The 13,792-nt window shown below is 46.8% G+C and overlaps 1 protein-coding gene across 1 annotated transcript in view; it reads right to left on the bottom strand.

The window, feature by feature from the left end:
- LOC126184776 (cytokine receptor-like) overlaps positions 1-13,792 on the bottom strand; it is a 430,688-nt gene that overhangs the window by 255,718 nt on the left and 161,178 nt on the right. Inside the window, exon 3 of the mRNA XM_049927330.1 lies at positions 4,916-5,054. Within this exon, the coding sequence (XP_049783287.1) occupies positions 4,916-5,054 (139 nt within the window). The remainder of the gene's footprint in view (positions 1-4,915; positions 5,055-13,792) is intronic.

Genomic DNA, 13,792 nt, shown 5'->3' with positions numbered 1-13,792 from the left:
GTGACGTCACTCTCGAGCTCGACGACGCTTCAAACAGCAAGGCCACGTTTCACGTGTCGTGTAAGGTGGATTAACCGTGTCACGTTAACCAAAATTCAGCCCAACGCCACCGTGGGAGTGTCACGCGTTGGGTAGGTAGTCACAGCCGCTCTTTCTCCCATTTCAGCGTTTCTTTTGACGTCTCTGCGTTGAAATGACGCGGTCTTCTGATGGGTGACAGAGGGAAACATTTCAGACACGTCGCCACTACCAATCGACACGACGTGGCCTCAGGGAGTGGCATAAAGGCGTCAGTAAGACCACCATATTCCCTCCTCGGTGTATTCGAACATATAGCACACGGCTACAACACGAACAAAATCACAGACGCCGTGTTCCTGGACATCGAAAAAGCTTTCTATCGTCTCTGGCACAACGGCCTTATACGCAAACTAAGCGATGGTGCTTTCTCGCACGGACTCGTACGTCTCATACACTCACATCTCACGAACAAACGTTTTAACACTGACGTGCAGGGCAAACAATCGACACAGCACGGTATCGAAGCTGGAGTACCCCAGGGAAGCATCTTGGGCCCCATCTTGTTCAACCTGTACATTAACGACTTTCCAGCAACACAAAAACGACGTTAGCCATCTACGCGGATGACACGCCCATCCCTGCGCAAGATTGGAAACCGTCAAACATAAATTCACCAATACAGACGACACTCAGAACTGCCGAGCCTTGTTTGGAACGATGTCGAGAAATGCGAAACAGTTCTGTTCACACGCAGACCGAAGCTACAGCGCAGACATTAACTCTGTCGACACATGCACAGCCAATACGTTTCCGAGAGAAAGTCAAGATATCTCGATGTTTGGCTGGACCGGAAACTTACATGGGGGACCATATTGAATACGTTGCTAACAGAGCGCACGCGAGGCTCAAACAACTCTACGCAATGCTCGACAGGGAAAATACACTGAATAGGAGGGAGTCGGGGTCCATATACATGACACTGATTAGACCTCTGATGACGTACGCAGCTCCCGTCTGGGTATATGCAGCTCCTACACGACTGCGCAGCCTGCAGATCGTGCAGAACAAAGTGCTACGCATCATTAGCAACGCTCCACGCTACTCACGCACCGTGGATCTTCACAATGAACACCGCCTCGAAACCCTCAAGGAAATATTAAAAAAATATGCCACACGATTATACAGAAAGTCGAGGCACTCGAAAAATCCTTTCATCCCTACTCTGGGAAACTGTGATCACAACCATAGGTGGAAGCGTAAGCGGCAAAAGACACAACTACCTATGACAAAGCTAACAGACACCCACAAGATACAATATCGGCAAGCCCCTGCGTATCAGCAACATAAGATACAACATCGGCAAGCCCCTGCGTATCAGCAACATTGACTGGATACGCCAGCTGCCATTAAAGCCGACCAACAGTCTACAGAATGGAAACCGACGAGTTCGCACACTAACGCACAAACAAACCGCCAACACTACCCTACACTATGGATCCGATATATGACCTATCGGACACAGAACGATGATGAACCTAACTGTGACAGGTATGCTGACGCTGACTGAGAAACCGACACCGGCGCCCAACAGTAGCGGTCGAGTAACACCAGCGTACAACGTCAAAGGTATCGACCTGCACGATACAGACTGCTAACAAAGCCTACCTTTGGATGATCTGTCCTAGGCAGTAAGAAACCCGCTACTGCTCTTACAACCCGATCCGACGATCGCAGAGGTTTTTTTTCCCTTGGCTCTTGCCTTGGCACTTTCTTCCCTCGGCCCTTCAGACCGCTACCCTTCGTTCAACTTTCGACCCAATCTATCTCCAGATGGGCGCATATTAATGGTTAACCTTAACCAGACGTACGAAAACATCGCAGTACCCACATCCTGCTTAACTTCAATTTAGTGAAAACTAACCCTTATGCAGAGATAGCAGGAGACCTTTTGTGTTGGCCATCGTGCCGGTGTGGGAATGGAGGGGCTCCACCTCTATACCATTTTCGCTGGGGCGTTCATTCTCACACAGTTGGCGGTCGAAAATGACATTTCGCAGTGCGATGAGCAACAGGAACAGGGCAACGTTCTTGACAAACGTTGACACTGCTGGAACTTCTTTTGAGGGCACCGTGACTACAGATTCTGCTCTCACGTTCAGGGTGGAACCTCTAGGGACCGTGCAAAACCATTCATCAAAATTTGAACGTGATGTGAAGCAGCAATGGGTGCATATTCATCTTCAAGCCTCCTGTGGCGTCATCGCGGGGCAGTGAGACACTGACACGTGCGCGAATAAAACGGCAAACGGCGGAGGGTCCCTCTAAGACATCTCAGCTCGGCCACATCCTCAATGGCACCCGCCGACTTGTACTGAGAATGTTAAAAATGTACCTGTACAGAGACAACCTGAGAAGTAGTCTTAGCCGCCTGCTAGAAGACATCTAGAATTGAAGGTGTTTCAAGGAGTTGCATGCCTGCAAGCAGCTAGGACTACTTGACACGTTGTCTCAGTACAAGTATATTTTTAAAAATTGTCAATAATGGTGTCGGGTGCCACCGAGCGTGTTGCCAAACAGGAGTGCCTTAGGGGCACCCTCTGCTGTTTTATTCAAACACGTGTTAGTGTTGTAACCCCAATGATCACGCCACAGGAGGGTTCGAAACAGCAGACCTGAAAATGTATAAGCACCCTTTGCTGCTTCGGATCGTGTCCAAATTTTGTGGAATGGTTTTGTACGGTCCCTAGTGGTACCGACCTGTACACCAGAACAAAAGCTAAGGTCACACTGCCCCACAAAGAGGTGTGATCGCGTTCAATGGTGATCGAGCTCCACAGTGTCACTAGAGAATAGTGTCAGTTGTGCCACAAGTTGTTAAAGAATGTCACCCTGTTGCTTACTCGACCGCGAAATGGGTGGGAATCAATGACCCAACAAAAGGGGCGGTTTAATTGTCGTCTTGATGCTACTCTTTGAGCCCGTGTCATGTCGCTTATGAGCGACGGTGTGTCTGAAATGTTTTCCGCGGGCATCCATCAGAAAACCGCGTGATTTCAACGTTGGGCGTCGCGGTTCTGACCTCAATCGCAGAGCGTGAGATGTGAGGATCTTCCCAACGTGTGACACGTCCACGGAGGCGTTCCACTGAATTTTGGTTAAATTTAGTGGCAACGTGAAATCATTAACCCACCCTAAATGGCACGTGAGCTCCTGAGGCCTGGCCTTTTTTTCGCGCGTGTCGACAACTTGCCGTTTGGAACATCGTAGAGCCCGAGGGTGACGGTACAGGTCGCCACGCTTTTGCAAAATTACAGAGGAAGCTTATAGGCACCTTTGAGCCAAATTTCAAACTCCAGAGTCGCAATGAGTGACAATTACGGGTTTTCTAAAAAGCGACTCTTTAATTGTGTTGCGCAGTCTATAATGCCGTCTATACCATATTCCTGTATAGTGAATGATTCGATCTGAAACAAGCCCCAGGTTGTGGCTTCTGTGCTGTATCCCTCTGGCCGGCCGCTGTGGCCGAGCGGTTCTAGGCGCTTCAATCCGGTACAGCGCTGCTACTACGGTCGCAGGTTCGAATCCTGCCTCGGGCATGGATGTGTGTGATGTCCTAAGGTTAGTTAGGTTTAAGTAGTTCTAAGTGTAGGGGACTGATGATCTCAGATGTTAAGTCCCATAGTGCTCAGAGCCATCTGAACCATTTTTGTATCCTTCTCCAAGGCGTGCCAGTCCAGCAAAAATACGCAAGGGTACTTTGAGAGGCTTGGAATACAAGATGAAGGGACTGACACAAGTAAAGCTTTCAGGTTGGGACATGAGTCGTGTCTCGATAGTGCAGCAGGTAATGGCAAGGCTTCGGGTGCCGATCAGGAACACAGTTTTTTATCTGTAAATATATTTGTGATAGCGTTCACCCTACTCTAATGAGAAAGATACATACTGCAATATCCATGATGCAGGTTGCCGGAATGTCGAAAGGTAGGCTTAAAAACACTATTCGGTTTTTAATAGCTTAAAGTTTTACGAACGTAGACTAGCGCTAAAGCAGTAGTTTTCTCCAGTGAATTAGAGCTACCCAGAACGGATAGAATACGCGGTCCGTAGCTATCTGATCAGTTTTGTATTTCCCATGCTGCGCATTGATTTTGAAAGTTCCATACGCTCAGCTGGTTGAATGATAGTCTAATTTCCAATTCTTGTTTTAATCTTGTTTTAATTCTGCTGCCCAACAACGCCACAAAACTCCTTTTTGACTGTACAAAAAAAAAAAAATCAACTGCATTTTTGTCGTGTTCACATTTCAGTTGCCGGAACTACTATCTCGTAACGGCAACGGGCTAAGTGAATAGTAACTTAACTATGTTGCACCTACTACCGTTATTCGGAAACAAATCACTAATAGAAGAGCACTTCTCCCAGAGTAAATGTGGAGAAGAGAAGAAATTTTATCGTCAAATAATTGTCATGTATACTTCAATGCATACTGTGGTTGTCTGCTTATTTTGGACACTACTCTTCAAATGAAAATTTCGTCGACTAACGACCTGGTATAAGTATTCTGATTACTTTCTTGATGATCAATGGCTGCTTCAGTGAAATAAACTGAACGATTCTTAATCTGAAATCCTAATAAGCAATTTAACGTCAGTACAGAAGTTTCGCTACATATTTGGCGTAACATTAGTAACTACAGGTACCGTACAGCTTTAAAACGTCACCAGTAAGTCTGAACCTTAAGTAAGATCAGGGAGAGGAAACGACATAATTTTTATTTGATGTTTTCTGTCCTTTATAAGAAAATGACAAACAAATTGAAATCAGAGAAAAGCGACATTATATTATATTCCGTTCATACTGCAACAGCACATGAATTATATTATTTAAGTCTTACCTTCCTCCGGAACGACCAGGCAAATGAAAACTAAGTTTGTAGGTGGTTGCTATTGGGTTTTCTCTTTCTTTCCAGGAACACTTGAGATTCGACCAGTTCTCCGAGGTACAAATAAAATTGTAAATTGGTTTGGGTCTATCTGTAAAAGGATAAAAGACATGGTTATGTTTCGTTTGCATTACAAACCTATTTACAGCATAATGTCAGTAAAGATTGAAGTAAAGATACAAGTGAATAAAACACAAGGCAATTATGGACCATAATTTCTTTTAAAACAAAAATATGGCCCTTAGTATATAACTGTAACTAGATAGCCAAAAAATATAAAATCCCACATTTTATTTGCATTGACATGGGTATACTTTCTTAGAATATCATAATTTTAATGGAAATTCTGTATTTATTCAGATACACAGTTACTGAAAACGACAGTTGCAATGTCACCTACAAAGTACAGGTTTATTTTTCTGACATAGTCTTACGGTTCAAAAGTGGTTCAAATGGCTCTGAGCACTATGGGACTTAACATCTGTGGTCATCAGTCCCCTAGAACTTAGAACTACTTAAAGCTAACTAACCTAAGGACATCACAGACATCCATGCCCGAGGCAGGATTCGAACCTGCGACCGTAGCAGTCGCGCGGTTTCGGACTGAGCGCCTAGAACCGCTAGACCACCGCGGCCGGCATAGCCTTACGGAACTTAGTAATCATTCAGAGAAATGCATTAAGTTTCTGCTACAAGTACGTCATGTGTTCCCCCTTGCTTATTTGTCAGATACTGGGTCTGCAATCAAATTCACTCCACAAACAACATGCTCCGTTGATGACAGCTCATATCACGTGTAGGTCTTCTGGTAAAAGTAGCACAAACACTGATACCTCCATGCAACTCCACACAAAAAATCGCATCATGCCACGTCGGATGGGCGTAGAGGTGATTAGAGGAATTTTTGAACATTGTCCCCACCACAATCGATCCATTGATTATCTAATGTCGTGTTTAAGAGATCACAAACATGAAGATGGAATTGGGCTTGACATCAAGCTCTTGCCTAATGATGTCCATGATGTTAGTTTCTAGCTGCGAAATGAAACAGTTTTTCAGCATGTCCAGTTACACGTGTCTTGTATTGGTCATTTCCATGAAGAAAACGAAACTTTTAAGTTTAGACTGCGATGTCGCACGTAAGAAATGAACTGTTAGTGAGTTATGAACAAGCTACAGGAATATTCTATGATCCACATACAGTATTGTGTCTAATCATAGTGCCATCAAAAATTATTCCTTTCTCGGTTATAATAGGTTTCTCACGTAAAAAAAATTATTGCTCCCCCGGTAACGAAAGATTTCTCACGTAAAACACACCCCTACATTTCCTGCTTTATCGTGTAGCGATTCAAGAAGACTTACTTTGTCTTGGAGTGCGACGCTAATGTTTCTATAATACCAGAAAAAAGAAAGACTTAACACTATCCTCTACTTTCACCTATCTTTGGCGCAAAAAGGGGTAAAATATGCTGCTGTAAGATTTTTCCATTAATTGCCAGATGAAATAAAATGTCTGACAGACAGCAATAATAGTTTCAAAAATAAATTGAAATAATGTCTTCTTGACAACTCCTTCTGTACCATAGATGAATTCTTGAATAGTAATAAATAAATCTATAGGTATAATATATGGATTTGTGCTATTTAAGAGAATGGGTGTAGGTAATAAAAATTTTAGGCTTAAAAAAAAAAAAGAAACCTTGATTCATGTGTATATTTCTTACGCACTTGACACGATCCGCATCATAACGGTTACCGTGATATTGATCAATGGAACACGTAACTAACTAACTTTTGTAGTTTCGTTAAGAACTTGTAAATGATTCGACTGTCGAATGTTTAGCTCTCTGCTCGTTCTGAACATCGATTTCCGTGTTAGACTTAGGAGACCCTTCCACACACACCTAATCGTTTCTTCAGTCACTGTCGGATGATTCATTTCCCTCGACAGAGGCACCCTATTAACAGTGGCTACGAAAATAATCTTTGAATGGCGTTCGAAGTCTGTGCGTCTTTGTAGAATCTCACTCTGAAGTGTTGTTGCTCTGTAGTAAAAGACTGATACGAATGAAATTCGACCACAGCAAAAGCTTTTTCAGCGCCTGTGACCATCTTCACTAATTACCAACCGACCTTCGTTCTGAAGGAAAAAAGTGAAAACTATTACAACAAACAAAACTTCTTCAAGTACGAAATTGTTTCCACCAGGATAGCATATGTGCTGAGATTAGTATTCACATGGTCCGTTAAAGTAATTTGATCACCGCCTATGTTCGATGTCAACGTGCAATAACCGATCACAGACGGCAGATGGCAGCACTGGCAGTTCAAAAGGGCACGATCATTGGCTTTCAGAAAGCATTTCCGAAACGGCTAAGTTTGTAAATTGTTTGCGTGCCGTCACGGTTCAAATGGCTGTGAGCACTATGAGACTTAACACCTAAGGTCATCAGTCCCCTAGAACTTAGAACTACTTAAACCTAACTAACCTAAGGACATGACACACATCCATGCCCGAGGCAGGATTCGAACCTGCGACCGTAGCGCTCGCGCGGTTCCAGACTGAAGCGCCTAGAACCGTTCGGCCACTGCGGCCGGCCGTGCCGTCATGGTTAAATTATTCCGTGCATGGCAAAATGGCGCTATCGACTGGAGCGAACGACGACTGCGGTGATGCGTACTGGCGAACAGACGTGCAGCTGTGGAGCAAGTGACCACCCATATTAACAGAGGGGATACCGGCAGTGTCTTCTCAACGACCGTTCAGCTAGTGTTGGTGCATTTTGGTCTCCACAGCAGGCGTCTGGTTCTTGCATTCATGCTGAGTGCTGTTCATCGGTGATGAAGGCTGTAATTTGCAAAGGCCTTTTCGGATAACAGATGGCCAAACGACTGAAAGCAAAACCCTTGCAACAGCTGTCGGATAGGTGCAGTCCAGAGGAGGGAGCGTTGTGGTCTGGGGGATATTTTCGTGTCAGTCCCTGGATGGTCACATCATTCTGGAAGGCACAATGGATGAACACTAGTGCGCATCTATCCTTGGGGGCCATATTCGCCCTTGCATGCAGCTGGTTTTTTCTCGGTACGATGCTCAATAATGTTCATGTCTAGGGAGCTTGGTGGCCAGCGAAAGTGTTTAATATCAGAAGAGTGTTCCTGGAACCACTCTGTAGCAGTTCTGGACCTGTGGGGTGTCCCACTGGCCTGCTGGAATTGCCCAAATACGTCGGAATGCACAATGGACATGAATGGATGCAGGTGATCAGGCAGGATGTTTACGTACGTGTCACCTGTGAGAGTCGTATCTAGACGTATCAGGGGTCCCATGCCGCTCACGCAAAGCCAAACATCAGCAAGGAGGAACGTCATGCCATCAAGGAGCTGAAGAACAACTCTCAGATAGTGGTAATACAGGTGGACAAAGGAAATGGCACCGTAGTGTTGGACACACTAGATTACGACAAGCAGATGGCGGATCTTTTGAATGCACCCATTTACCAGAATAAATAATTAATGAATCTTCCTCTCCCCCCTTTCTCTCTCTCTCTCTCTCTCTCTCTCTCTCTCTCTCTCTCTATCACACACACACATACAGACACACACACACACACACACACACACACACACACACACAAAACAAGTGAAAAATACACGGAGGCGCCAAAGAAAATGGAATAGTCATGCTTATTTACAGAGATATGTAAACAGGCAGACACGGCGCCATGAAACTTGTCAATTGTATCTTTCGTCGAGCCCAGAATGTGTTTTATTTTGTTGTTGCTACGAAAAATCGGCTCAATGCCTGCCCGACGGAGAATTCTGCCCAGACGTTCAGCAACACCTTTACGTATGATAGCATCTACCACAACCAGAAGCAGAGAAGATCCGAAAAGAAACAGTACGAGTCTTGGCTCATGCCGCTTACATAAAAATGTCTGCTGCGGCCGGCGAGAGAGAGGAACCCATAGCTACACCGTCCGTCTGCTAATAAAAATCCCCTTTCCACCTGAAATAGGTCATCGCTCCAACTGCACACGCCCCACACCATTACAGAGTCTCCATCAGCTTGAACATTCCCGTGCTGACATGCAGGGTCCATGGATTCATGAAGTTGTCTCCATACCCGTGTATGTACATCCGCTCGATACAACAAGCTGAACACAAAACGTAAAGTGCAAGTGATTGAAGCGATGCGTTAGAATAAATGTGGGTGGAAGAAAGCCGGAAATCTGTCAGCTGGAGCATGGAGACCTAATCCAGGATCACACACATGGGGTAACAGCGCGGGAAATCGTGTCTAACACCGAAAGTTAATTTTCACCTCACGAAATTCGTGCAACTAAAGGTGATTCTAATCCGCAAAGCAAGAGAAAAACATGACAGTATGTTACATAGTAACACATTATAAATACCACATAATATATTTACTGTATATATAAAAAGAAACGCTTAATCCAAGCGACTGACGATGCTTCACAAATAAAAGAAGCGAAACGAGTATGGCAATAAACAAACTGCCTTCAAGTAGTTGCATTGACGGAGCATAACATCATGAATTTTGAAGGAACTAAGGAATGACGGAAGACAGAAAAAAATGACGCTCTTACAAGCTCTTCCTCGAAGTTTATTTGCTATCCCAGTTTTTGCTTTGCCTTTCCTTTTCGTGCTTTTTATGAAAATATGAACAAATACAATATAGTGAGCATTGCCACGGTTTATTTGCTGTGTAAGTAACGCAAAAACCGAAAAGAAAAAAGATTTTCCGCATAAAGACTAGATATCACGACCGTCGGATTACCGTTCTGTACCCTTCCACTGCGCCAACCGCTGCCTGGAAGCTACGCTAACATAAACAGCTCACGCTTCGCCCGATCCGCTCCAAAATTGTTATTTTTCCTAAACACTTGACCATCTGTCACTTTCATTTCTGGTCAACCTCTGCATATGACATAAATCTGGACGAAATCGGTGATGACGAGTAGACAACTTTCCCTTGTGAGCCTCCGAACCACACACATGTGTAAAACAGTAACAAATTATTTATCTTTTGTGTCCTTGAACGGTGAAAAGGGCTCAGGAACTAACCAGCAGTTCCCAGTGACATTTGCAGTGGGTTATTGTGCAACGATAGCATGACGCATGGTACTACAATATACACTGAAGCGCCAAAGAAACTGGTATAGGCATGCGTATTCAAATAGAGAGATATGTAAACAGGCAGAATACGGCTCTGCGGTCAGCTACGCCTACATTAAGATAACAAGTGTCTGGTGCAGTTGTTTTAGCGCTTACTGCTAATGCAAGTGAGTTTCAACTTGGTGCTGTAGTTGGCGCACGAACGATGGACCACAGCATCTCCGAGGTAGCGATGAAGTGGGGCTTTTCCCGTACGACCATTTTACGAGTGCACCGTCAATATCAGCAATCCGGTAAAACATCAAATCTCCGACATCTCTGCGGCCGGAAAAAGATCTTGCAAGAACGGTACCAACGACCACTGAAGAGAATCGTTTAACGTGAAAGAAATGCAACCATTCCGCAGACTGCTGCAGACCTCAATTCTGGGACATCAGCAAGTGTCAGCGTGCAAACCGTTCAACGAAACATCATCGGTATGGGCTTTCGGAGCCAAAGCCCCACTCGTGTATCCTTGATGACTGCACTACACAAAACTTTACGCCTCGCCTGGGCCCGTCAACATCGACATTGGACTGTTGATGACTAGAAACATGTTGCCTGGTCGGAAGAATCTCGTTTCAAATTGTATCGAGCAGATGGGCGTGTACAGGTATGGAAACAACTTCAAGAATCCATGGTACCTGCATGTCAGCAGAGGAGTGTCCAGTCTGGTTGAGGCTCTGTAATGAAGAGGGGCGTGTGCAGTTGGAGCGATATGGACCCTTAATACGTCGTGATACGACTCTGACAGGTGACACGTACGTAAGCATCCTATCTGATCACCTGCATCCATTCGTGTCCAGTGGGCATTCCGACGGACTTGGGAAATTCCAGCAGGATAATGCGACACCCTACAGGTCCAGAATTGCTACACAGTGGCTCCAGGAACACTCTTTTGAGTTTAATCACTTCCGCTGGCCACCAAACTCCCCAGGCACGAACATTATTTAGCATATCTGGGATAATTTGCAATGTGCTGCTCAGAAGAGAACTCCACCCCCTCGTACTCTTTCGGATTTACGGACAGCCCTGCAGGATCGGCGGTGTCAGTTCCCTCCAGCACTACTTCAGACATTGGTGGAGCCCAGGCCACGTCATGTTGCGGCACTTCTGCGTTCTGGCGTGGGCCCTACGCGATATTCGGCAGGTGTACCAGTTTCTTTGCTATTCAGCGTGTAAGGCTCTTCCGGGTGTGGTCCGAAGCGGCGTGGTGCTGTGGATAGGGTGCGGCTGGCTTCCTACGATGCTGGGCAGGGAAAGCTGCCGTCGCTGATTGACGCTGCAGCCATCGGCGCTCGGGCAACGCCGGCACCCGAGAACGCTGCGAAGGCCGGCGAAGTTCTGACTGGTGGGCCGCAAACGGCGGCCGGTGTCATTACCCAGAGCGGGGAAACCGTTTGCCAGCTAGCGCGCAGGAAGCTTCTTTTTCAGTATAGTAAAATTTTTTATTGTACCTTCACCTCTTTGCTTGTTATCTTGGCTTCCAGTTCACGTTTTCGTGTCGTCTGCGACTGGCAGTGGTACTGACAGCGCAACATACGCAGTGGCTGGTCTGACGTCAGGGCTCCGAACGTGGTTTGCGTTACGAGTGGACTGCTGCGCAGATGGCTGTGGTGCTCGAGCAGCCTACATCATTGCCTCGGAAACTCTCCGCAGCGCCTCAGCGAGACACCTGTCCGAGTGTAGACAGATCTTCATTGGCCACGGCGCTCGGTGTGGTGCGGCTGGTTGCGGCTTCGGCAAGTACGGCGTCGATAGCGTTTGCTCTATCGATGGCAGTCGCCGTGGTGGTTTCTTCAGGAGGGCGGCGGTTTTTCTTTCTGGCGTGTTCGCTCTTGCACCCTTGTCGGCACAGATTCGCCGTCTTCTGCCTCCCGAGCTGCGGAGGCGGTGTCGATCGACGTCTGTTCGTTAACAGCGGTGGCGACCGGCCTCGCCGGCTTCTGTGCGCCCGGACGCGGACGTCGGACGGGAAGGTCGGCCTCCTCGGTTGGGACGTAGCGTTGGCGGCCTAGTGAGGCCCTAAACACTTCACAGTCACAGTAGCTCGCGACGTGGGGGACACCACAGTTCTTACTTTTCGGCGGGAGCGTTTCGGGTAGCGGGCATCTTTCGCTCTCGTGTTCGCCCTCCCACTTCACGCATGCTGGCGTGAAGCACATCCCCTCGGCATCGGAAGCACTGGGGAGAGCCTCTCGTTTGTTAGCTGCTGGGCGGTGACCTTAGTGTCGGCCACCATCGTCATTGAGAAGAGCTTCTAGTGCTCCTTGGTGGCGATCACCAGGACGGGAGGTGACTCTCTGTGCTATTTCGTGCGTGTCACAGAGCTTCTTTTAGGAGGTCGGGGTCTGCAAATCTTTGGAAATCTTTGAAGACCGCCTCGATGGGTTTCTCTGAGACGACAGCGTAAGTCTAGAATGGAAGCAAGAGCGGTGTTGCCGCACTTGTGACCTCCCTGATGACGTCAACGTTTGCGAATTGAAATCTTCTCTTGCAATCCTCAAAGAGAAGACCGTTGTTGCCCACTGACACGTTTGAGTCGCTGCCTCTCGGGTCTCCTAAAACGAAAGAGTCGTCCATCACCATCTCCGTCACAGGCACGGTCATCGTAGGTGGTGGTAGTGGTGGTGGTGGTGGTAGTGCTGGCGGGGGTGGCGGATAGATGAGGCCATCGACGGAGTGAGTCCCATCAGACACAGATCTGCCACTCCGTTCTCTGTTAGTGTCGTCTTCGGTGAGGTACCGGATGAAGCCGTCGGCCGAACAGGTTCGGTCGATCGGCGATCTTCTATCCCTTCGTCGAGTCCAGCGCGCCACAGAATTCTGGTTTCATTCACGAAATCACGAAAGGGCAGCAGTAGACGTCTGCTCACTATGGCCCCGCGGCGCTGAATGGCGGACTGCTATGTACTTAATCTCGCGACTCTGATCGCAGTCCAGTATTGATGGTGCAAGTGCAGATGTGTGCAGCCACGTGATCGCGGCGGAATAATAGTTCCGCGATCGCAGTGACGTAATCGGTGGCGTGCGAGCAGCTCGTCGGTAAGCTAGTGCCTCTGACGAGGAAGTGCCTGCGGCCGAGTGACTCGACATCCCGCAGAACACGGGTATCATGTTGGTAGTTGTATGGCTCTGAGCACTATGGGACTCAACTGCTGTGGTCATAAGTCCCCTAGAACTTAGAACTACTTAAACCTAACTAACCTAAGGACGTCACACACACCCATGCCCGAGGCAGGATTCGAACCTGCGACCGCAGCGGTCGTGCGGTTCCAGATTGTAGCGCCTTTAACCGCTCGGCCCCTCCGGCCGGCAAATTTATTCGAACTGCCATTTCTGACAGTACAGAACCGTGAATATTACATCTAAAAACCAAGTTGTTACCAATAATGCAAACAACCATTGCATCTAATCATACGATATATCACAGAGCCACTGAACCTCATGTTAGTTTTAACCCCACAGTACCGAACAGATTATATGTTCTCTCACGTGCTATAGCAATAGTGGAATCTGTAAACACTATTATCAGCAAATATATATTTTCGGAGGAAATAATGTCATCCTTAAATCCAATTTCTAATGAGTGTATCACGCAATCTGAAAAGAAACAAAAACTTTTCGAGTGTCTCTGTGCGACTTCAAAGT

Source organism: Schistocerca cancellata, chromosome 4 (genome assembly GCF_023864275.1).
Source record: "Schistocerca cancellata isolate TAMUIC-IGC-003103 chromosome 4, iqSchCanc2.1, whole genome shotgun sequence".
NCBI lineage: Eukaryota > Metazoa > Arthropoda > Insecta > Orthoptera > Acrididae > Schistocerca > Schistocerca cancellata.
This window is presented reverse-complemented; position numbering and strand designations above follow the sequence as displayed.